The sequence below is a fragment of the Suncus etruscus genome, chromosome 14 (assembly GCF_024139225.1).
Source record: "Suncus etruscus isolate mSunEtr1 chromosome 14, mSunEtr1.pri.cur, whole genome shotgun sequence".
Taxonomy (NCBI): domain Eukaryota; kingdom Metazoa; phylum Chordata; class Mammalia; order Eulipotyphla; family Soricidae; genus Suncus; species Suncus etruscus.
In genome coordinates this window covers 6,878,562-6,904,042 of record NC_064861.1, presented here as the reverse complement: position 1 = coordinate 6,904,042, position 25,481 = coordinate 6,878,562, and the positions used below count along the sequence as shown (strand labels likewise).

The window sequence follows — 25,481 nt, the reverse complement described above, 5'->3', positions numbered from 1 at the left end:
GGCCGCGGGACCACTGCGGCCGCCGCCCCCGGGGCGCCCACCTGTCGGGCGCCGCCGCAGCCCGCCCCGCCCCGCCCCTCCCGCCGGCTCGCGGCTCGTCCCCGCGCCCGGTTCCCGCCCGCGCCGAGCCCCCTTACCTGCCGCTGCAGCGGCGCCCAGCCCGGGGTGCGGCGCGCCAGGAGGCGCCGGGCTGCGAGGCCGCCGCCGAGCATCTTCGCGGGCGTCCCGGGACGGGCCGCCGGCGGGGGCGTGGCCTCGGGGGAGCGGGCGTGGCCTCGGTGGGCGGGGCTGCCTCCGCACGCGCCCCGCCCTCGCGCGGGAACTTCGCTCTCCGACGCATAAAGCGGCGACCTGGGCGGGCAACCCCGGGGCAGGACGCGAAGGGGCGTGGCCTTTGTGGGTGTGGGCGTGGCCGTCTCGGCACACGCCGGGGCCCCGCCTCTCGGAGCGGGATTTTCGCCCTTCGACTAATAAACAAGCAGCCACGGGGACGCGACGAGGGGCGTGGCCTCGGTGGGCGTGGCTTCCCCGCCGCACCTGGGCTGGCTGGCTTCTGTTTCTTCTTCTTTTCCGTTCTTGGGCCACACCTAGCGGCCTCGGACTCACAAGTCGCTCCTGGCAGGCTTTTTAAAATATCTTTATTTAGACTTCTTGCAATAATAATTTTCAGACACAAAAGAGAAAAGAGCTGGAAGTTCCAGCTCACCTCAGGAAGCTCACCACAAACAGGGATGAGTTTAGTTAAATAACTACGTTTTGAACTGTCCTAATAATGAGAATGTACGAGGTAAATGGAGAGCCTGTCTAGAGTACAGGCGGGGGTCGGGTGGGGAGGAGGGACATTTGGGACATTGGTGATGGGAACGTGGCACTGGTGATGGGTGGTGTTCTTTACATGACTGAAACCCAAACACAACCATGTATGTAATCAAGCTGTTTAAATAAAAAATATATTTAAAATATCTTTATTTAAACAGCTAGATTACAAATACGATTGTACTTGGGTTTCAGTTATGCAAAGAACAGCCCCCTTCACCAGTGCCACATTCCCAGCCCCAGCCCCACCCCCCCCACGCCTGCACTCGAGACAGCTTTCTGCTTCCTTCCTTCCTTCACATGGTTAGGACAGTTCTCAATGTACTTATTTCTCTAACTGCACTCACTAACTGGTGAGTTTCATGAAGTGAGCTGGAACTTCCAGCCCTCCTCTCTTTAGTCTCTGAGAATTATTGCAAAAATGTCTTTTTTCTTAAAACCCATAGATGGCCCGGAGAGATAGCATAGCGGCATTTGCCTTGCAAGCAGCCGATCCAGGACCAAAGGTGGTTGGTTCGAATCCCGGTGTCCCATATGGTCCCCCGTGCCTGCAGGAGCTATTTCTGAGCAGCCAGCCAGGAGTAACCCCTGAGCACCGCTGGGTGTGGCCCAAAACAAAAACAAAAACAAACAAACAAAAAAAAACCATAGATGAGGCAGACCATTCTGCGTCTTTCTCTCTCTCTCCCTCTGACTTATTTCACTCAACATAATAGATTCCGTGTATAGGAGAATTTCATGACTTCATCTCTCCTGACAGCTGCATAATATTCCACTGTGTATATGTACCAGTTTCTTTAGCCATTCCTCTGTTGAAGGGCATCTTGGTCGTTTCCAGAGTCTGGCTATGGTAAATATGCTGCAATGAATATAGGTGTGAGGAAGGGATTTTTGTATCGTATTTGTATTCCTAGGATATATCCCCAGCAGTGGTATAGCTGGATCGTATGGAAGCTCAATTTCCAGCTTTTGGAGGAATGTCCATAGCACTTTCCAGAAAGGTCAAACTAGGCAGCACTGAATGAGCACAGCAGTGAGTGAGTGAGAGTCCCTCTCTCTCCACATCCAGCCAGCACTGCTTGGTCTCCTTCTTTGTGATGTGCGCCAATCTTTGGCGTGAGGTGGTACTTCACGGTTGTTTTGGTTTGCATCTCCCTGATGATCATGATGTGGAGCATTTTTTAAAAATCTTTTTAATTATCTTTATTTAAACACCGTGATTACAAATATAATTGTAGTTGTATGATTACAGTCATGTAAAGAACACCCCCCTTCACCAGTGCAGGATTTCCACCACCAATTTTCCAGATCTACCTATTCCCCACCCCAACCACACCTGTACTCGAGACAGGCTTTCGTTTACCCTCATTCATTCACATTGTTATGATAGTTTTCAGTGTAGTTATTTCTCTAACTGCACTTATCACTCTATGTGGTGAGCTTCATGTCATTAGCTGCACCTACATGGGAAGATGGGGGAAGTAAGGGTTGGGACTGAGGCAGTAAGTGAAGCATTTTCGAAGGACTACATTATGCCGGGATTGAGCCTGGGTCGGCTGCGTGCAAGGCACATGCCCTACCCACTGTGCTAGCTATCTCTCCGGCCCCTTGGGGTTGTTTTCTTCTCTAAACCCAAAGCAGCATTTCTGGGTCGCGCCCCCCAGGGTGGACCGGACCGGGTCGCCGGCGGGGGGTGCAGAGGGGCGAGGCCTGTTGCGGGGTGGCCTCTGCCAGGTGGGGCCTTCTCTGCAGTTTGCCTGCACTTGTGCGGGGCTGTTTTCTCCCTCCAGCTTTTGCAAGACCATTGTAAGGGCGTCCATTGTAAAATGAAACGCAGTCACGAATAACTGCAGAGCCACTGTGTTCGAATAAAAGGGAAAAAATGATCAAAAGGCCGTGCAATTTGGTTTCTGACCCTGAAGCCTTCTGCCCGTCCTTTAGCCTTCGTGGTTCATCTTCCTACGTGGCTTCTCTTCTCACATTTTTCTTTACTGACCAATATAATTATATTTGAAGTGAGTTCCTTATAGGTATCATTGGCTAGTGTTTTTTTTTTTTTTTGGGGGGGTGGCACACCCTATGACACTCGGGTTGCTCCTGACAATGCACGCAGAAATAGCTCCAGCCTGGAGGGACTATATGGGACGCCGGGGGATCGAAAGGAGGTCCATCAAGACAGACACCCTACCGCTTGCGCCACCACTCTGGCCCTTGTGTTTTTCTTTTAACCCATTCCTTCAAACTTGGCTTTTAATATTTGTTTACATGTAATGGAAAATTTAATATATTGGGATATCTATCAGCTTGCATCTATTTTCCTTGTTAACTGGTATTTATCTTTTCCCATTTCATTTTTCTATATTTTCTAAACATTTAAATTAACTTTTATTTCATTTTGATGTTTTAGTTCATTTCCATTCTTCATTTATGTATTTCCAATTCAAGGTCTATTTTTTATTGTTGTTTTTGTTGGCTTGTTTGATACACCCAATAGCTTGAGTGTAAACATTTAACTTAGATTAGAATACTGTGTTCAGTTTTCTTTTTGTTTTGTTTTGTTTTGGGGTCATACCCAGCAGCGTTCAGAAATTGCTCCTGGCAGATACAGGGGACCATCTAGGATACCGGGATTCGAACCCTCGGCTGTCCTGGATCAGCAGCATGCAAGACAAACGCCCGACGCTGTGCTATATCTCTGGCCCCTGTGTTCAGTTTTTTTTTTTTTCTTTTTAAATAAAACCCCAAAATAAATAAAAGTGGAAAATAAAAGCAGCAGCCTGGGTCGTGCAACCGAGGGGAGAGGAGGTCTCGGCCTTTCCTGCAGCACGGGGCGTTGTTTCCTTCCTCTGAAGCCAAAGGTGCTTGCAGCCTGAGTCCAGCACCCAGGGGCTCTGGGGCTGGTGCTAGCCCAGGGCCGGTGCTCTGGCCCTGGAAGCACCTGCGGCAGATGCAGCAGCTGGGGGTCTCCGTGGAGCGTGGCTCGCAGCGCCCTGGTCTGCAGGCCAGCCCAGTGGCCAGGGCAGCTCCGTGCCGGCCCCAGGCTCGGGCCCACCTGCAGCTTTCCATTACCGTCCAGGCCCCGGGCCAGTTGACTTTTCTTTTCAAAGGTAGGTAGTGTGGAAGATGCTCGGAAACAAAACGTCATCTAACTCAGCATCTCGAAGCGTTTCCTAAGAAGAGCCGGCCAAGATCAGGTGTGGAACATAGTTAAATAGTTGGACAGCAAAATGGTTTTCTGTTTTGGTTTGATTTTGGGTCACACTGCGTGTTCAGGGCTTACTTACTTTCTTTGAGGTCTGGGATCACCCCTAGCGAGCTCAGGGGACCATATGGGATGGCAAGGATCAAATCTGGGTCCCCTATGAGCAAGGCAAGTGCCCTCCCCAGTGTACTATTGGCCCAGTCCCTAAGTAGCTTGGCTCGCACAGTTGCTTCAAAAGTACACGGATGTACTTCTAGTGAACTGTGGTTGATTCAGCTCGGAACATTCGTTGTTTTTTTTTTTGTTTTGGTTTTGGGCCACACCCGGCTGTGCTCAGGGGTTCCTCCTGGCTGTCTGCTCAGAAATAGCTCCTGGCAGGCACAGGGAACCATATGGGACACCGGGATTTGAACCAACCACCTTTGGTCCTGGATCGGCTGCTTGCAAGGCAAATGCTGCAGTGTTATCTCTCTGGGCCCAACATTCGTATTTTTATTTGCTAAATCTGCAAGGTATTTTAGTGAATGAATCAAAGCTGAATACCAATCACAGCACTAAATAGGAAAACCTTCATTACCCAAGAAAATAATCTAGCCTTAAATGTACTAATTGGACAAGTGTTTAAAAATAAATCAAGTTTCTGATCCAAGAGGATAGAAAAACATGGCACAAATAAACTTAAGGGAAGCAACTGGTAAGGTAAGGAAATGGTAAAGGTAAGAAGGAAAAGGCAAACTTCCCCATACACTCCCCCGAATAAACCAAGTCCACAAAATGACAAATTATTTTTTTGGGCGAAGGTTTAGGCCACACCTTGCTGTGCTCAGGGGACCATTTGGGATAAACTCATGTTGGCCAAGTGCAAGGCAAGTACCTTCCAACTTTACTATCATTTGGGGCCCTAGTTTGATACTTTGGCTGTGAAATCTCCTGGGAGAGGCAATCCTGGGGGGAGAGGTATTTCCACTTTTAGCTCCTCACTAACTATTAGCATATCATTCAGGGTGAGACATGTGGGGTGGGGCTCTCATTTTCATCCTGAGAGAAGAAATCATCCAATCACAGTAAAGATCACTCATCTTACCTCACCAACCAGCTTTCTCTTTTCAAATTCAACAGTCCTACTTTTCAGGAGATATGATACAAAATTGCATTTGGAACTGAATAGGTCACAACAGCTTTTATCATAAAATAACCTGCTGGCAAATGAGAGGTTCTTTCCCCACACACACTGGATTTCAAAATTTAAGATGGTAACCTTGAAGCCATACATACAGTCAGGTCATGAAAATTTTCTTGCTATAATTGTACAGGGGTGAAAATGTGTGATTTAAATGAAACTTATGCTGGGTCAACAAATTATGTGTTTTGAAACTAGCATGCTTTTAGAAGACCCTCCTTATAAGAACTCTTTAATGATGGCCGTCTAGTGGGAAGCTTCCTGATGAAAAGCAGTATCTTCTGAAGCTGTAATTCTAGTAAGTTCAAGGATGCCATATGTAAAAACATAAAAACAACAAAAGCTACCAACTCTCAATACCCCCCAAATAAAGCCCCCACCAAAACAATGTCAAGCAAAATATTTTTAATTAGTAGGCTGATCATAAATAAATCCACATAAAAGATTTAGCAATTACAAAGAGTGTGGGGTTTCCTCTTTTGTGTACTCATCACTATTAGTCGACCTCATTCTCTAACTGCAACCAAGTTGTCAGCTGGGCGCACACTGTAGAGTTACATTTTTATACAGTCTTTACAAATGTAACATTTATGTACACTATATATATGTATACATTTCTTTTTTCTTTAGGTCCTGTACTTTCTGAAATTCTGTTCACACGCACGCACGCGCATAAGTGTGTGTGTATGTGTGTGTGTTTTGATACAGGGAAAATAGTGACTTCATTTGACCAGTAAGAATCACTCCCTGGTTAAAAAGTGGTTCCTGTAAACAGATGAACACAGTCCCACTGCCTTTTGGCATCTCTTGTAAGAGCTCAAGTTCAGAGATATTCTATAAATTCTAAGAAAAAAAGGTTGCACCCTCCTGCATGGCATGGCACCAGTCTGTGCCCGCTGTGGCAGAAAGGGGGCATGTGTGGCTGTGCAGGCGGGAATGGGGTGACACTTCAGGGCTGGGCAGGGGAAGCTGCAGGGTGGCCGTGGCCTTCATCCAGGCTGGGGAGCACCTAGCCCCTTCTGCCTCCACTTTCCCACTCACCAGAGCCCTAGACTGGGTGTGCCCCACCACCCCTTTAGGTTCGGAGCCAAACACCTGTTGTCCCCATTTCCTGGGCAGGTTTCTTGGCTGATTATGCTCTACCTAGAGGCAATGGATGGAACTTTATCTCCAGAATCTGTCCTGTTCCGCTTCACTTGCAAATCTGCTGCTGAACATGCAGCAGAAACTCATGGTAAGAGAAGGCAGCTTCGGTCCGGTCTTCAATCAGATGCTGGAAGATTTCTGTTTTGGCGGGGCTCTCATCTCTTAAAAATAGGAGGGGGAAAATACCATTAATTGCAACAGGAATGTTGTTAAAAAACAACTAGACATGGAAAAATCTTTGCCACATTGAGGACTTTTTTTTTGTTTGTTTTTGGGTCACACCCGGAGGTGCTCAGGAGTTACTCCTGGCTGTCTGCTCAGAAATAGCTCCTGGCAGGCACGGGGGACCATATGGGACACAAGGATTCGAACCAACCACCTTTGTCCTGGATCGGCTGCTTGCAAGGCAAAATCTCTCCTGGCTGAAGACTTTTTTTCTTATTTATTTATTTATTTATTTATTTATTTATTATTTTTGGTTTTGGGGCCACACCTGGTGACGCTCAGGGGTTACTCCTGGCTATGCGCTCAGAAGTCGCTCCTGGCTTGGGAGGACCATATGGGATGCCGGGCGGATCGAACCACGGTCCGTCCTACGACAGTGCTTGCAAGGCAGACACCTTACCTCTAGCGCCACCTTCCCGGCCCCTTTTTTTATTTTTGATCACACATTGAGGACTTTATTGTTGTTGTTTTGGTTTTGGGGCCACACCTGGTGGTGCTCAGGGGTTACTCCTGGCTCTGCACTCAGAAATTACTCCTGGCAGACTTTGGGGACCCTATGGGATGCTGGGGATTAAATGTGGGTCTGTCACGTGCAAGGCAAACACCCTCCCCACTGTTCTATGACTCTGGCCCTAGAAGGTAATTTCTTTTGTTTTCTTTTGTGTTTTTTGGGTCACACCCGGCAGTGCTCAGGGGTTACTCCTGGCTTCATGCTCAGAAATTGGACCATATGGGATGCCAGGATTCGAACCGATGACCTTTTGCATGAAAGGCAAACACCTTACCTCCATGCTATCTCTACGGCCCTGAAGATAATTTCTTAGTGAAGTCGCAGGACTTTACTTACTTAACCACGTGCAGGATCGGGCTGAGGGGTCTGTTCTCTCTGAGCCAAGCTAGGAACGACCTAGCCCTCTCGGACGGCAGTGTATCCAGCTCCGGGAGATCTGTCTGTGGGAAGAAAGGGGATCAGGAAACAACTGGCAACCATAATCCCACCTGTGCATTCCACAGCCTCCAACTAGCCAAAGCATTTGGTTCCAGACTCGTGGCTGCGACTACACAGGGCAGGCACTTCACATGCACAATGAGGGAAACAGGTCAGACCCATCATGCTGTGCCTCTACCTTCCTCCCAAAGAAAACGTTCCAATGGTCAACCCCAAATTGATCTCCTAAGTACACAGTAGAGTAGGTGAACTTAGATTTCACTTATATGATGTGTCAAGGACAGGGAGAGAAAGAGAAGGGGTGGTGAGGGGAGGAAGAGGGAGGGAGGGAGAGAAAGAGAGAGAGGAGAAAGAGGAGGGAAGAAAAAGTGAGAAAGAGGGGGTAGAAAGAGAGAATAAGAAAAGAGGAAAGAGAAGAGGGAGAAGAGGAGGGAGGGAGAGGAGGGGGTGCAGGTCTCTTGGCAGGTTGATGAGGATGCTCTGAAATTAGGTACATAAAAATATTATATGGTTTACAACCTCATGAATATATTCAAAAGTAATGAACTGTGTGTTTTAAAATGGGGACTCTCCTGCAGACTGTCCTTTTTTGGTTTTTGGGCCACACCCGGTGATGTTCAGGGATTACTTTTGGCTATGCATTCAGAAATTGCTCCTGGCTTGGGGGACCATATGGGACGCTGGGGGATCAAACCGCGGTCCGTACTAGGCTAGTGCGGGCAAGGCAGATAGATGTCTTATGGCTTGCGCCACTGCTCTGGCCCCCAGACTCTGTCTTAACAGAAAGTTTTCTGCTTTTAAAATATATGATTTATTAGTAAATGTCTAATTGTATAGCTACTTATTTGTCTTGGGGGGGTCACACCTAGCATATTCCTGGAGGTGCAGAGGGACAGATGGCACCAGGGAAGGGACCTAGGGCAACTAACTAGCTTGTGAAGCCCAGGTTCAGCCCGGTGTTCTGTGCCCATTTTGCAAGCAGACTAATGAAGAAAGTTAAATGAAGCATGCCAGTGTCAAATACACTCACCATGTTCTGTGGGATAGACGCAAAGTTTGTACAGCCGAGCACATCCTGGATGAAGTGAGAGTCACAGCCTTTCCCAATCCAAATGTAGAACGCCTTGGGAGGAGAAGGTCCACATTTAACTGACCCTGCCAGCAACCCACCAAACTATTCTCAGACCGACCATGCAAAGGAGCGGGAATGTATAACAGCCAAAAAAGGTGGGGAAAAAAGATGACCCATAAGTGGTAACTTTGATTTCTGTTTGTTTTTGGCCACACCCGGTGATACTTGAGGTTTACTCCTGGCTCTGAACTCAAGAATCACTCCTAGAGGTGCTCAGGGATGCTGAGGATTAGACCTGGGCCAGCTGTGCGTCAGGCAAATGTCCCCCACGCTGTGCTCTAGCTCTGGCCCCATAACTGGTACCTTTATACAGTCAAAATCTAAACTGGCTCTTCTCTGCTTTGCTTCAGTATCTAAGTGTTTTTTTGTTCATTTGTTTCTGGGCTAAACCCAGAGATGCTTAGGGATTCCTCCTGATTCTTTGCTCAGAAATTATTCCTGGCAGGCAGGCTGGGGTGAGGGTGGGATCATATAGGATGTCAGGGATTGAGCTCAGGTCAGCTGCATGCGAGGCAAATATTCTACCCACTGTGCTATTGCACTGGGCCCTTAACATGAATTTTTAAATAAAAAAACATATGACCTCAGGCATTTAGGTCTCCTAGTCAGGAAGGTACAATTTATGATGAAAAAAGGTTAAAAATAGGACTGAAGAGATGACTTTGCTATAGTATCTAAATATCTAAGTTTCTCAGTATCTTAGTTTTACATAAAATATATTTTTTCCTTAACTATGCTTTTATCCCAACAGGAACGTAACACTTTTATCGTGACAACAGATTTGCGGTATTTTCAACCACTCTACGAAATGTTGTCTCTGTTTCCATGAATACACGCTTCCTCCTTCCTTCCTGTAGCTCTCCATGTTCTGTGCTTGCCCATTGGGGACCTTCACAAAGCCCACTTGGCGAGGGACACCTCTTTAACACCACCCTGCCTGAGCACCAGGCCACTCATGCCATCTTTAGCCATGCGGACAAGTGCAACTAGACAAACCCTTGAGGTTCTTTTAAAATTTCTCCATGACAGAAGGCAAATTCCTTGGACTTTGCAGTTAATTCCTTCTTTCCTTGGTCACAAACATAGTCATAATAATAATGCACAGTGGTTAACACTCTGATAATAAAGCCAACTGAGCCCTGGCAATAGAATGATGCCCAACAACAGGTCAAGTGTGAATAAAAAGCTTCTGCGTCAATCAATAGCGTCCATCCTGCCTTTCTTTCTGGCCTGAGGGTGCTTGGCAGCAGGGAGATGTGCTTACAGAGCCACAGTCCATGAGGAAGGCCCCTTCTCTTGACAGTCTCTCTGCAGACAGTTTTTGAAGAGGTGGCTGAGGCACGACCCTGTCATTGACGTGCACTGCGCCCTAGAAAGTAAGTGACGGACAGTGAGTAAACTTTCGGGGCCGGACACAGGAACCCCACTTCCAGCTACCTCTTCATGGGAGACTGAATCAAGACAATGGGGCAATACTTCAGACTGCAATGTTTTATTTTTGTTTGTCTCTGGGTTATGGACCATACCCGGCGGTGCTCTGGGAACAATGCCGGGTTCAAACCTGGGTTAGCCACGTGCAAGGGAAAACGCCCTCCCTGCTGTGCTTTGACCCCGACATTGGAATGTTTTACAGTTACAAAGAGAAAACATAAAATGAGAAAAGAAAGATTCATCATTTATCTGCTCTTCTGAAATCAGGATACATTGAAGTAGGGCTATTTTAAAAAAATATTTCTCAGAATATGATAAAAACATAATTCTGAGAAGGGAAGTCATAACAGAAGGAAGAGAGTAAACAGTACACAGTTGTACACTGTAGATGCAAGGGAGACTGTTGAAAAGGTTGAATATATTTTCTACCTATGGAACCCTGATTTCAATTCCTGGCATCCCCTGGTTGCCCAAGATCTGCCGGGAGCAACCCCTATGCACTGTGGTAAGGTACAGAAACCAAACCAATACAACAGCAAAAATTCTTTTTTCACTTTTTTTTTTTTTGTGTGTGTGTGGGGGGAGTCACACCAGGCGGTGCTCAGGGGTTACTCCTGGCTCAATGCTCAGAAATCACCCCTGGCAGGCTTGGGGGACCATATGGAATGCTGGAAATCAAACCACCTGGGTTGGCTGCATGCTAGGCAATGCCCTATTGCTGTGCTCTCTCCGGGTCCCTCTTTCTTTATTCTATTTTTGTTTTCTGGGTCATACATGGCAGTGCTCAGAAGTTATTCCTGGGGCCCGGAGAAATAGCACAGCGGCGTTTGCCTTGCAAACAGCCGATCCAGGACCAAAGGTGGTTGGTTCGAATCCCGGTGTCCCATATGGTCCCCCGTGCCTGCCAGGAGCTATTTCTGAGCAGACAGCCAGGAGGAACCCCTGAGCAACGCCGGGTGTGGCCCAAAAACCAAAAACAAACAAACAAAAAAAGTTCTTCCTGGCTCTGTACTCAGGAGTCACTCGTGACAAAACTTGGGGAACCATATAGGATGCTGAGGACTAAAACCAAGTCAGCCTCATGCAAGCCCCTTCCCACCCCCAACTCTCCCTGGTTGGACTATTGTTCTGGTCACACAATCACAAAAAATCCGTGGCAGCAAATTTGATTTTATGCTAGAATCACAACTGCACTGTAACTACATCAGGAGCAGCCAAACTATTAAAAAAGAGATGGGAAAGTGTTCTGCCATTTGGCTTTGTCATGAATGACAAACACAGGAAAAGTATTCCTTTCCATATGAAACTTATGGTTTGAAGGTGGTGCTGGGACTCAAATTCAGATTGGGCCTTCTACATAGAACAAAGAAACTACCAGAAATCCAGAGGAAACTTGCTCACTGTGTAAGTAAATGCCCGGAAGTCCCACGAGCCTATCAAATTCAGCAAGTGTCCTTCTCTATTTAACACGGGGGGGGGGGGGGGGGGGGGAAATGAATGCAAACACAGTGACTAAGACAGCCCCAAACCTTAGTTGCACAGTCAAACTCCTCAACACATTGATGCTGAAAATTTTCACACATGTCCCGGGGCCCCATACCTCGTCAGTCAGTCTGTCTATCCTGTACAGATTGGGGTGAATCATCTTCATGAGATGGACCAGAGGCTGGCACTTGATCTGACACATGGCATACACTCGATCATCCAGACGTGTGCTCGTACCAGTCCTAAATGCTTTCTACAAGGGAAAAGGAGAAACATTTTGCAGCCTAAATGGGGAAAGTTGGGGCCGGAGAGATAGCATGGAGGTAAGGAGTTTGCCTTTCATGCAGAAGGTCATTGGTTCAAATCCCGGCATCCCATATGGTCCCCCGAGCCTGCCAGGAGTGATTTCTGAGCATGGAGCCAGGAGTAACCCCTGAGAGCTGCCGGGTGTGACACAATAACAAAAAACAAACAAAATGGGAAAAGTTAAAACCTGGATCTACTACTACCAGATCCTGGAAACAATATGGCCTGGATTTAGGTCTCAGACCACACCTGGGATAATGTTTTATTATATTTTGTTATTATATCTATGGTAACTATAGCTATTGCTTTCCTCAGGAATACAGGGGAAATACTACTGCTCATGGTGGGGTGTGGATTCAGTGGTGTAACGTGCCCACAGGGCTGAATACAGTGCACAAAATTAGGGCAGGTATTTGGTGAGTGATGATTTTGACTGTTTCACAGTGACTCTGGATCCTGGTGATTCTGTCCCATGACACTGTCCTGTCTCATCCCAGAGGCATCTCCCGGGATTGGGGTACAGCAGACATACCATGTTCAAAGCTGCCTCATGGATGAGAATGAGTGTCCTGTGGCACCCAGACATCTTCACTCTTCACTGCCTGTCCCAGTGGTTCCGTCTCTACCCATGCTCAGATACAGAACCCCTCCCTGCCACCCTCCTCCCCCAAACTTAGACCATGTTTCTCCACCTGTGTCTCCCAGGATGCTTACAGGCTGCTCTGGAATGCCCCTAGACCCACCTGTTTGAGGAGGGCCAGAATGTAGAGTGGGAAGAGTTTGAGGGAGCCAGGGGCCATGAGGGTTGTGCGAGGCAGGTGCGAGGTGGTGCTACCATAGGCTGCCAGCGAGTCCACCACGGCGTTCACCAAGGCATCTCTGGCATCTGACAGGCTCGACGACACTGAGCGGTCCACAGCTGCAGAGCCACGGGGGGGTGGGGGTGGGGGTGGGGAGGGAGGAGAGAGGGGTGAGGGTTCCGAAAATGCCAAGAGAGAAAATGTAGACTCTCAAGGGACTGACAAAGTGCCACTTTTAGGATAGAAAGATACTTAACTTGTCCTGTTATTTTTATTTATATTTATTAAAATAATTGGGAGGGGCGACACCTAGTGGTGCTCAGGAGTTACTCCTGGCTCTGCACTGAGGGATCACTCCTGGTAGGCTTGGGATGCCCTATTGGGTGCCAGGGATCAAATAAAAGTGATTGGCATGCAAGGCAAATGCCCTCCCTGCTGTGCTATTGCTCTAGCCCCCCAGGCCCGTCCCGTCTTCTCACCCATATTTGCCAGCAGGCAGACAGAGGCTTGTACATCCACCCCAGCATACACATCTGCCAGGGAGCTCACCACAGGCACACACAGGGTGTGCACACGAATTCTTCGCTCTCCTAAAGGAAGTGAAAATGAAAGTTGTCGCTAAATGCACTCACCAGGTCAAAAAAGAAAGAAAACCAACAGGTTACAATGGTACTTGAATTACTGTTTTGGTAGCGAATCAACAATGTTTTGAATGCTAAAACCCAAAGTTCTACAGTTAAAGCATTTCAAATAAAAAGACACCTTATCAGAAGACAGAGCTTGAACAGAAGCTACATTCTGCTGAGAACTGCCTATAAAGTTCTGGTTTTCGTTTAAATAAGGGTCATTCATTCATGTGGTGCTCTACATGGGAAAACGTCAGAAAAGTCAGGACTGGAGAATTAAGTGGGGCAAGAAATAGGAATTAAGGTGAAGTGGATGAGGCAGTGGGGAGGGTGTTTGCTCCACACACCACAGACCCAGGTTTGATCTCTGGTGTCCTATATGGGCCTTTGAGCACTGTCAGGAATAATTCCTGAGCACAGAGCTAGGAGTAACTCCATTACTCTGTACACTGGGTGTACAAACCCCTTCAAAAAAAGATGGGCTTTGCATAAATTTTTTTGTTTCTTTTTTTGTTTGTTTTGGTTTTAGGGTCACACCCAGTGGCGCTCAGGGGTTACTTCTGGCTTTGTGTTCAGAAATCACTCCCGGCAGACTTGGGAGACCATACTGGGTGCTGAAGATGAAACTCAGCCAACTGCATGCAAGGCAAATGCCCTCTCTGCTGTACTATCACTCCAGCCCCTTAACATGAGTTTTTAAATCAGAAACATACAACCTCAGGCATTTAGGTCTCCCACCAATCAGAAAAGAACTATTTAATGATGAACAATGCAAAAAACAAAGAAACAACCACCACCAAACCACCAAAAAATGAAGAGTGAGAAAAGAATAAACATCCGCCTTATTAACTTATGCAATACTACTCTTTCCCCAGCACATGAAAGCAGAGGCAGGGAACTAAGCTATAGGCCTGTTTCCCGTGGAGAACGGTACCTCTGCTTGATGTGTACAACAAGGCAGTCTGGAAACACACCAGGGAAGTATCTGTCAGGCTCTCTTCGATTGACAGCTGGACTGCAAACCCAGCATCAGGGTTGATGTTGGCAAGGGATAACAAGTCGGTAGAACGGACAAAGAAGTTTCCATGGAAAGTGTGCATGGAAAGGCCTAAAGGAGAGAAAGGTTGTTAGAAGAGGTGAAGTAATAACCGCACGCTGACCTTGGATTGGCTTGTTTCTGGGCCATACCCAGAGGTCTCAGTGGTTACTTCTGGCTCTACACTCAAAAATTATTCCCGGCAGTCTTGGGGGACCATATGGTCTGTGGGAGATCAAACTCAAACTGGTCACATGCAAGGCAAACGCCCTGCCTGCTATGCTATCGCTCAAGTAGTGACACTATTTTAATGCAGAAGATGACTGACTTTAAACCAAAGAGACAACTAAGTGAAGAGCAGGTTTGGTGCGTCAATAAATACTCTAAAATACCAATTCAGGAAAAAAATGAAAACGCAATTCAGGGTCAGAGTGATATCACAGTGGGTAGGACATTTATTTAAATAGGTCTGCACACAGCTGACCTGGGTTTAACTCCTGGTACCCCTTATGGACCCCTGACACTGCCAGGAGTGATGTCTGGGCACAGGCTCACAGAGGCTGGATTAAGACCTGAAAACTTCCTGATGTGGCCCCAAACACACACTTACACACCGTCTATCTTTCCTCTTCTTCTATTTACCTCCTAAACACATACCCCCACCCCCCTTATCTTTCCTGTCCTATTTCCCCCCTAAAACACACACATACAAACTTATCTTTTCTGTAGTTTACTCCTGTTCTAAAACCACCCCAATATAAGCTTTTTCTTAGGTTCCTCACACCAAAATAAAATATTAGCTTTGTCCACTTACTCAAAAATTTTAAGCAATGCTTATTAAACAACAACGTACTTTCAAAACGAGATATGGACAGTGCTTTCTGTGGATCGATATCAGTAGGGGAGCCTGGTGGCTTACAGGTGAGTATTTATCAACTCTGACTTAGAATGTAACAGGAAGAAGCACCACTTTGACCACTTCCTACCTTTTGTGCACCTTATTCTCATGACAGCTTCAAATCCAATTTTCCTAGTGAGATATCGCTTTAGGTCTTTCTGTAACTTTTCCGCTTGTGGAGGATTGTGAGTGCAGTGGAAAGAAGGGTAATAGTAGAGACACCCTGCAGAATACTTGGACATGCAGGCTTGAGAGAGAGACAAGAGAGAAAGAAATGAAAATTGTTAAATGCTGTTCAACAACCGTGCAATGATGCTCAATTATGGTTTTTACTTCTTTTTTCTTTTTTTGGTTTTTGGGTCACATCTGGCAGCATTCAGGGGTTACTCCTGGCTCTGGTCAGAAATCGCTCCTGGCAGGCTTGGGGACCATATGGGATGCCGGGATTTGAACCACCGGTCTTCTGCATGCAATGCAAAGGCCCTACCTCCATACTATCTCTCCTGCCCCGATATGCTCTATTTTGAAAAAATCAAAGTTACAGTAAAAAAATCTTTTTTTTTTTTTTTTTTTTTTTTTTTTTTTTTTTTTGGTTTTTGGGCCACACCCGGTAACGCTCAGGGGTTACTCCTGGCTATGTGCTCAGAAATTGCTCCTGGCTTGGGGGACCATATGGGACACCGGGGGATCGAACCGCGGTCCAAAGCTAGCGCAGGCAAGGCAGGCACCTTACCTTTAGCGCCACCGCCCGGCCCAAAAAAAAAAAAAAAAAATCTTTTGAAATAAAGATAGTATGTAAATCTGAGAAATATTAGACATTTGTAAAGTATAATGTTAAAAAAACTCGATGGTGGGCAGAATGGCAAGGAACTGTATTTTAGGAGCAAAAAGAACAATTCTGTCTCTGTACAGAGCTTTAGTATTTACTGGTTATTCTTAGATATAATCTAATTCATTGCTGTAATACTGAAAACTCTTTAAGAATAGTTTATTTGGGCTCGGAGAGATAGCACAGTGGTGCTAGCCTTGCAAGCAGTCGATCCAGGACCTAAGGTGGTTGGTTCGAATCCCAGTGTCCCATACGGTCCCCTGTGCCTGCCAGGAGCTATTTCTGAGCAGACAGCCAGGAGTAAGCCCTGAGTAACGCCGAGTATGGCTCAAAATCCAAAAAAAAAAAAAAAAGAATAGTTTATTTTATTTTATTTTGGTTTTTGGGTCACCCTGGCAGCACTCAGGGGCTACTCCTGGCTCTATGCTCAGAAATTGCCCCCGGCAGGCTCAGGGGACCATATGGGATGCCGGGATTCAAACCACTGTTCGTCAGCATGCAAGGCAAAAGCCCTACCGCAATGCTATCTTTCCAGCCCCAAGAAGAGTTTATTTTTTGTTTATTTTAAAGAGAGATTTAATTTATTTCATTCTTGTGTGCACTTTTTGGAGTTTAGGGTCACATAGGGTGATGCATGGTGGTCCATGGTAGATTACTCAGTGCCAGGGCTTGAATTATTATTATTCAGAACCTGGGCCTTCAGCATGCCAAGCATGCAAATTAATCCTCTTGTTGATTTTTATTTATTTTTTTGGGGGGGGCTATATCTGGCAATACTCAGGGGTTACTTCTGGCTCTGCACTCAGAAATCACCCCTGGCAGGTTCCCGGACCATATGGAATGCCGGGAATCGAACCCAGGTTGGCTGCATGCAAGGCAAATACTCTCCCGCTGTACTATTGCTCAGACCCCTAAAAAGAGTTTAGATAAGAACTAGGTGCTAAAAAAAAAGGCCATGTAAACAGTCAAACACAGCCAGTACTTACCTAGAGAAGCCAGATCTGAATACTGTGAACTTAAAAGGAACAGATCCACTGCTGTCTGCTGCCCCGAGCAATCGAGAGCGAGTTTCTTGTAAAAATCAGTCGCAGGACCCAGATGTTGAACCACCTAACAAGACAAGTCAGAAAAGAAAGAGCCAGAAACCTTGAATTATGCACGTGTCTCCATCTCTTGGAGAGTTACATCAATGTAATCTCTCAATCAAGAAGAGGTACCCTCTTATCCCTGATAGCAAACTAAAGAGTTTTCTCCCTACCTCCATGCTCTCTCTCTGGCCCTCTCTTTCTTTTTTTGATGTCTAGGCATATGGCATGGAGTTGGCATGGAGTTAAGATAAATACTTCACTGGTAAAGGGGGTGTTCTTTACATGACTGAAACCCAACTACAATCATATTTGTAATCATGGTGTTTAAATAAAGATATTAATAAAAATTAAAAAAAGACAAATACAATACAAAAAAGGACAAAGACAATCATAAAGCATTTCTCTATCATCACTGCTTGAGATATTTTATAACGAACTACTCACTCTTGTCATAGCCCCAATGTTGTGAGCTATCTACACTGTACTAATGAGGAAACACTCAAAATGATGAAGATGTTATGGATTATCAACTGAATGGTGGATGCTGAAAAAGAAACCCTGAAGGGGCCGGAGAGACAGCAAGAAAGTAGGGCGTTTGCCTTGAAAATGCAGAAGGACGGTGGTTTGAATCCTGAGTGCTGCCAGGTGTGACCCAAAAACCAAAAAAAAAAAAAAAGAACCCTAGAGTCCAGCCTGCAGATCAAGGGGTGTTCACCAGAATTAGAGGTGATGGCACCTAACTATAATAGAGGGTCACTTTAGGGAAAGTCCTGTCATATGAGGACATCTAACTTGGGAAGGTGGCACTGGAAAGAGTTAAAAAATATGAGCTCCCTCTTCTTTAACCCCCAGTTGTGCACAGGAGCATATGGTGTTTAAAGGACCTTTAGGCCACTCCTGTGCAGGAAACCAGGAACATCGGCTAAGCACTGCCAGTGTGGCTCAACTGTCCCTCTCGACCCTTGCAACCAAGTGTCAGGACCAGGCATGTGGGTCTGGGTAGATGATCTCCAGGTATGACCACTGGATTTAATCCTAGAGCCACATACACAGTGCACAAAACAGCAATGACAAAAGGCAGGAGTCAAGCTCCAAGTCCATTATCTCTGCACTAAACTGGGCAACAAATGTCTTCAATTGGGTTAATTATACTGTTTGATTATTCAACTTGGGTTTAACGCAGATCTATAAGCACATGCTAAACCTAGAATAGGTATTCACTTAACGAAGCTTTTTTTTTTTTGGGTGTTTGGGCCACACTCGTTTGACGGTCAGGGGTCACTCCTGGCTATGGGCTCAGAAATCACTCCTGGCTTGGGGGACAATATGGGATGCCGGAGGATCAAACCTAGGCTAGCGCTTGCAAGGCAGACACCTTACCTCTAGCGCCACTGCTCCGGCCCCTTATTGGAGCTTTTGAGCCCTAGGCAGACAGAAAAATATTTCTGGAAATCAGATCAGAAAAACAAAAACTGTATTTTAAAGAATCCAGCGACTCATGCAGTTCAATTCTTCAATAGCTGACTGCAAGGGGTTAACAATGCAGCACCATCTATAATAATGAAGGATTCAGAAAAGACATTTCTGGTTTTGTTTTTTGGCCACACCTAGGGGATTACTCCTGGCTGAGCTCAGGAATCATTCCTGGTAGTGCTGAGGTATCCATTTGGAAAGCAGGAATCAAATCAAAACCAGGTTGGCCATGTGCAAAGGCAAATGCTTTATCTGCTGTGCTAGTGCTCTGATCCCCACTAAAGAGGTATTTAATCCCTGACAGAAGAACGTCACTGTTTCCTTGTCTGTAAAATGAAAGCCCTGGAATAAATGACTTTTAAAGGTCCAAGATGCAAAGTACTAAAAAGAAGACTCTACAACATCCAAATAGGAAAAGAACTCAGGCTAAATTCAGTTCCTGTGCCTGCTCTTACTTGACATGAAGAGAATAAAGCAGAGAAACTGAGTAACCCAGTCAGTCTGCAGCTACAGCACAACCAGGCTGGACACAGTACCTTGGTACTGGACCGCTGGTTAGGGTCCTCCCGGGAATGCAGCAGGCCCGCCCCCAGCGAGGGCAGCTGGGTCTGGAACACGGACACGCGGCCACCTGTGGCAGACATCAGCTTACAGGCGGCCTGGAGTGCAGGACCCAGTGCGCTGTGTGTCTCTCGTGTGTTAGTGAACATGGTCGGTAACACGTTTAATAAGTCCTTTATAAGCTGAGGAAACAAAAATTGCAATATTGAATTAGCACCGAGGCAAGGCTAGACAGAGCTCATTTGTAAAACATATCCCAGGGCGCAGTGTGTACCACTAGATCTGGGGTGGCGAACAGGATTTTTACCCTCACTCAAAATGGCAAAATGCAACGTGCTTAATATATTATTGTTAAATTTATATGCTTTTGTGTGAGTGTTTGTCTGTTTTGGCAGGTCACTGAGTGGTGTGGCTCTCTGACTCTCACAGTTTAAAATTTTGGCTCTAGCAGATAACAATATCTCTCTCTCTCTCTCTATCTATCTATCTAGTTATATAGATATCTATATAGTTATATAGATTTATATAGATATATATATCTAGTTATCTAGGTTATAAAGTGATATGGCAATCTATGTGCCTAATACATCGTGGTCTGGGAAGGTTCCACGTAAGCAATGCTCGATTGTCATGTCTGGTTGGCTTAATAAAAATAAATGCATGAGGCAAAAATAAAATCACCCCTTCACTTTCACAAAGATTCATGGGTGCAAGCTGATATTTTAGTGTCCAGTTTGGATAACAAAAATGAAAAGGACGGAAGGAAGGAAAGAAGGAAGGAAGGAGGGAAAGAAGAAAGGAAAGACGGAAAGAAGGGAGGAGGGAAGGAAAGAAGGATGAAAGGAAGGAAGGAAAATTCTTACCTCTTTGCTTTCACAAAGATTCACGAGTAAGCTATCTGGAGTAGGTAGAAAAACATCTATGGGAAGAATATGTTTTAATCAAAATTGAGTCAAAAGAATACATATTTTTAAATCTTAGGGGTTTTTTGAGGGGTGGTGGGTGGCTGGAAAGCACAGCAGCTGAGGCATTTGCCTTCTTGCAACAGGCCTGTGTTTAGATCCCTGAGAATAACAGGAGAGCTTAAGTAACTCCTGAGCACCGCCAGGTGTGGGCCCCCTATTAACCCCCCAAAACCCCCCAAACCCTCAAGTATTTGTCAAGCAATATAAGTAATGGGTTGCATAATATTGCTTTATCAAATACTGGCTGGAGCACAATCAAACCTGAGGTTTGATTCCTAGTACCGCATGGTCCCCTGAGCACTTCCAGAAATGAATCCTGATCACTGAGGTGGAAGTAAGTTCTGGGCTCCACCAGATGGCATCCCCCAAACACACAACATATATGTACTTTCCAGGAAAATAATTTTCTGCTTTTGAACCATACACATAGTGCTGACCAAGAGCTCAGGGGTCCTCTGCTGGTGCTCCAACAGATCGTAGGGTCCTGGGGAATCCAGCCCAGAATCCCATGAACAAAGCATGCATTCTCCTCCCGAGAGCACTCTCTCCAGTCCCCAAAACAAGTATTTCAAAGCAAGCAAGTACCCCAGTTGTCACGACAGCCTTTTGGCAAGTTGTAGTATAAAATGAAGTCGTGTCAGTTGTGAAACTTGTACACAGAGGCTCAGGAGACGTCCAGCTTACCTTCTAAGTCAGAGACGATCAACATTTGTGGCTGTGACAGTCCTTCCTGTAGATTGTAAAAGTGAATAGTACTATCAAACGTCATAAATCCTATCCGGGTCCTTGAGTCCCCGGGAAGCCTACAAATGAAAAAGACAAATTTCAGCTTTGAAACATCAAAATAAGTCTAAGTCTAATAATTACACCTGCTTCTTTTGGAGAGGAAAGATTTTCCTATCTGAGCCATTATATGTCAGAGAAGAGCAAAGACGGAACATGGCAGAGAAATCACAGGCCTGCTAAAATTCACCCTGCAGAGAATGAAACTATATATATATATATATATATATAAAAATATATATATATATATTTTTTTTTTTTTTTTGGTTTTTGGGCCACACCTGGTGATGCTCAGGGGTTACTCCTGGCTATGCGCTCAGAAGTCGCTCCTGGCTTGGGGGACCATATGGGACGCCGGGGGATCGAACCGCGGTCCGTCCTAGGCTAGCGCAGGCAAGGCAGGCACCTTACCACTAGCACCACCGCCCGGCCCCGAAACTATATATTTTTTAAAAGCCAAAATTTAAAAGAACAGTGAAAAAAAGGAACATCTCTTGCTAACTTTTCTTTGAAGCCCCTTATATCTGTATGTGTTTATATGTGAGTTTGTGTATTACCAGGGTGTATAACCTGCGACTTCACCATTCTGTTAAGAAAGGGGGTATGGCTGGAGTGATAGCACAGCAGGTAGGGTGTTTGCCTTGCTCATGGCCAACCCAGGTTTGATTCCAGGATCCCATATTGTCCCCTGAGCCTGCCAGGAGTGATTCCTGAGCACACAGCCAGGAGTAAGACCTGAATATTGATGAATGTGGCCCCCCAAAAAAGAAATAAAGAGACTCATATTTTCATTTCAATATGACAACATATAGTATAATCTGTTTAAAACATAGACATTGGTCCCGGAGAGATAGCACAGCGGCGTTTGCCTTGCAAGCAGCCGATCCAGGACCAAAGGTGGTTGGTTCAAATCCCGGTGTTCCATATGGTCCCCTGTGCCTGCCAGGAGCTATTTCTGAGCAGACAGCCAGGAGTAACCCCTGAGCAATGCCGGGTGTGACCCGAAAACGAAAAACCAAAAACATAGACATCTATATGCTTAGGGCTCCCTAACAAGAGGTGTTTTTAGGTGTTTTAAGATGCAGTGCTACTCGAGCACTGGGTGTGGCCCCAAAACAGTAACAACAACAAAATCCAACCATGTCTATAAAAAGGGGCAAATGTTTGAATCGAGTAACACATCTGAAAACTCTATTACTCCCAGAAATGAAGGCCAACCTTTACTGTCACTGGATGCTTTTTATTCTTAGATAAGGATGAGCAATATGCAGACAACAGAGACGAGGTGTGCACTCCTGGAGATGGAGAGAACCTTCTGCAATCCTCAGAGCACCTGACCAGCTCAGGTATAGCTCAGGTATAAGTCTCAGTGTCATCCCAACACCACCTGGTTTAGCCTTCTCTCATGGGTGTGAGAGTAAAAGAAATGTATACTTTTCTTTTTCTTTGCAGAAAGGTTCTTTTTGTTCTATTCTGGGGGCCACATCTGTAAGTGCTTAGGGACTTGAAGTGAGGTTGGTCACAAGCAAAACAAAAGTCCTATCCTCTGCCCCCCAGCACAATCGAGAAGCCAGTTTCTAAGGCAGTTGAGAGTCATCTTCATGGCTAATATGCACAGCTCATTCCTTGGAGCTCAGTTTCCTGTTTCTCAAGTATTCAGCAGTCACCCAATTCCTATGTACCCATTAATTAAGCTTCTTGTCCTTCCCTGTGAGTGCATTTTATTTTATTTATTTTGGTTTTTCAGGCCACACCCATTTGATGCTCAGGGGTTACTACTGGCTACGCACTCAGAAATTGCCCCTGGCTTGGGGGGACCATATGGGACGCCGGGGGATCGAACCATGGTCCTTTCCTTGGCTAGTGCTTGCAAGTTAGATACCTTACCTCTAGCGCCACCTCGCTGGCCCCGTGAGTGCATTTTAGAGCCATCTCTAGAAACACCTTGGTAAGGCCTGTTCTACACGTAGTCTGTCTCTGTCTCTGTCTCTGTCTCTCTCCTCTCTCCCTCCCTTACCTTTCCCCCCATCCCATTACCACATCCAAGGCTGTTTAAATGAGCTATCCCCACCCACCCCCCAGCCATCTGAATTGAAGTGCTTCAGATGCCCAGACGTGTGTCATAACAATCCAAACATCGAGATCTCTATTAAGAACAGAACAGGAAATACTTCTAGCTAAGAGGTAAATGAACTTTCCACTGCTGATAAATACTTGATATTTGCACACCAAAATTAACACGCACAAACCCTACACAAAGCAAGTAATAAAACTTAAGAAAAACTTACTTGTCTAGATTTTCTAATAGCGACTGGCACAAAACAGTTAAATATCCAGCGTCCACCGCATTGTGAGAAACATCTAAAACAAACAAGTAAACGGCAGGCTGAGGAGGACGGAGCTGAAAGGAACAGAAATAAAGTAATTTATCTCACAGCACTACACATTCTTCCTACCTACGTCATTCTGAACCACTGGATACTTGCCCAAACACACTGGCAGAGAACCACAAATGAGATTATCATGTCTTCAGGTCTCATAGGCTCATGAGGAAAACTTTTCTGTGACTTTTATTCACACCCATTTGGTTGTGGATGACGCATGAAGCACTAAGGGTGAGGTTGGGGCTGGAATGATAGCACAGCAGGAAGGGTGTTTGCCTTGCATGCGGTTGACCAGAGTTCGATTCCCAGCATCCCGTATGGTTCCTGGAGTCTGCCAGGAGTAATTTCTGAGTCCACAGTCAGGAACAACATCTGAGTGCTGCTGAATATACTATATTCTCCTCCCTACTCCTATGAGCACCTTTGCTTTATTAACATATCTTTTTTGGGGGGGCAGCACTCAGAGGTGACTGTGTCCTTAAGGGGTTCCCACTGTGCCAGGGATGAAACACAAGGCCTCAGGTGTGAGTCCCACAGCCTGTGCTACATTATCAGATCTTTTTTTGTTGTTGTTGTTTTTGGGTCATACCCAGCAGCACTCAGGGGTTCCTCCTGGCTCTAAGCTCAGAAATTGCTCCTGGCAGGCTCAGGGGACCATATGAGACGCCGGGATTCAAACCATCGACATTCTGCAGGCAAGGCAAATGCCTTACCTCCATGCTATCTTTCTGGCCCCTACATTACCAGATCTCAAAGGCACATTTACTTTGTTTTTTGTTTGTTTGTTTTGGTTTTTTTGGGTCACAAGCATTTGATGCTCAGGGGTTACTCCTGGCTAAGCGCTCAGAAATTGCCCCTGGCTTGGGGGAATCATATGCAATGCTGGGGGATTGAATTGTGGTCCTTCCTTGGCTAGCGCTTGCAAGGCAGACATCTTACCTCTAACGCCACCTCACTGGCCCCTACTTTGTTTTTTTAAAAAGCATGATATTTAGTCCTCGCCTTTGGGCTACCGAATGGTATCTGAACTCTAGTAGCTAAATTAAAGTGTGAGAAAGACTTGGGATTGCAGATTACAGAGGTTAGCTGGGTCCTTTTCTACTCAGGCTGCATTTTCTATGTTAAGATGCTGTGATGCACCTGGTAAACTTTGAGGTGCTGGGGGTCACAAGAGCAGGAGGACTGGGATAGAGTGGAGAGAGATAAAAAATATTTAGCAGACTGTTGACAACTCAAGTTTAGTGAAAGGTAAATAAGGGTTCAATATACAACGATTCTCCCTATTTCAAAGATATTTGATTAAGAAGAAAGGGACACAAAAAGTCTTTAAAACACGCCAACAAGAGGCTTGGTCAGTAATACAGCAGGTAGGACATTCATATTGCAATGTGGCCAACTGGGTTCAATCTCCGGCATCACATATGGTCCCCCAGAACCGCTAGGAGTGATCCCTAACTGCACAGCTACAAGAAGCCCCTGAGCATTGCCAGATGTAGCCCCTAAATAAAACAAAACATGCCAATGAAATATTACTGAGGTGTTAGGGCAAAAGCCAGAATAGTTAGGAACCCAAGTTAGTTGAACAGAAAACAACAAGTTGAAAGTAAAAATAACAATAGTTAAGATGCAAAGGGATAAGAAAAGAAAATAGAAGTGAGTGGCTGGAGAGACAGCATGGAGGTAAGGTGTTTGGCTTGCATGCAGAAGGTTGGTGGTTGGAATCCCAGCATCCCATATGGTCCCCTGAGCCTGCCAGGAGAGATTTCTGAGCATAGAGCCAGGAGTAATCCCTGAGTGCTGCTGGGTGAGACCCCCCCCCCCAAAAAAAAAAGAAAATAGAAGTGGGCATACATTAAATTGATACAAGGGGTCTTAAAAATGACAAAAAAAATTGGGCTGGAATAATAATAGTACAGTGGGTAGTGTGTTTGCCTTGCATGCTGTGACTCAGCACTTTAAGTGGACCCCTAAGCACTGTCAGGATTAATCGCTGAGCATCACTGAGTGTGGCCCAAAAAAAAAAAAAAAAAAAAAAAAAAATTAAAAAAAATGAAGGAATAGGCTCACTGCTAGAGATTTACATGAGTCACCCTTTTTCCCGCTTTAAAGGAGATATAAAAGAAAAATGAGTTTATAAATATATGTAAAAATGCGTTAATATGGGGC

At 45.7% G+C, this 25,481-nt stretch overlaps 1 protein-coding gene across 1 annotated transcript in view; it reads right to left on the bottom strand.

The window, feature by feature from the left end:
* Positions 1-5,583: 5,583 nt before the first annotated feature.
* Positions 5,584-25,481, bottom strand: part of SEC24B (SEC24 homolog B, COPII coat complex component) — a 55,209-nt gene continuing 35,311 nt past the window's right edge. The window contains exons 11-24 of the mRNA XM_049786849.1: positions 23,220-23,332; positions 20,833-20,951; positions 20,047-20,102; positions 19,159-19,365; positions 17,048-17,171; positions 15,321-15,479; positions 14,233-14,406; positions 13,152-13,262; positions 12,616-12,791; positions 11,682-11,819; positions 9,915-10,019; positions 8,549-8,641; positions 7,417-7,520; positions 5,584-6,505 (exon numbers count right to left, since the gene is read on the bottom strand). Coding sequence (XP_049642806.1) covers positions 6,391-6,505; positions 7,417-7,520; positions 8,549-8,641; positions 9,915-10,019; positions 11,682-11,819; positions 12,616-12,791; positions 13,152-13,262; positions 14,233-14,406; positions 15,321-15,479; positions 17,048-17,171; positions 19,159-19,365; positions 20,047-20,102; positions 20,833-20,951; positions 23,220-23,332 — 1,794 coding nt within the window. The 3' untranslated portion in view covers positions 5,584-6,390. The remainder of the gene's footprint in view (positions 6,506-7,416; positions 7,521-8,548; positions 8,642-9,914; positions 10,020-11,681; positions 11,820-12,615; positions 12,792-13,151; positions 13,263-14,232; positions 14,407-15,320; positions 15,480-17,047; positions 17,172-19,158; positions 19,366-20,046; positions 20,103-20,832; positions 20,952-23,219; positions 23,333-25,481) is intronic.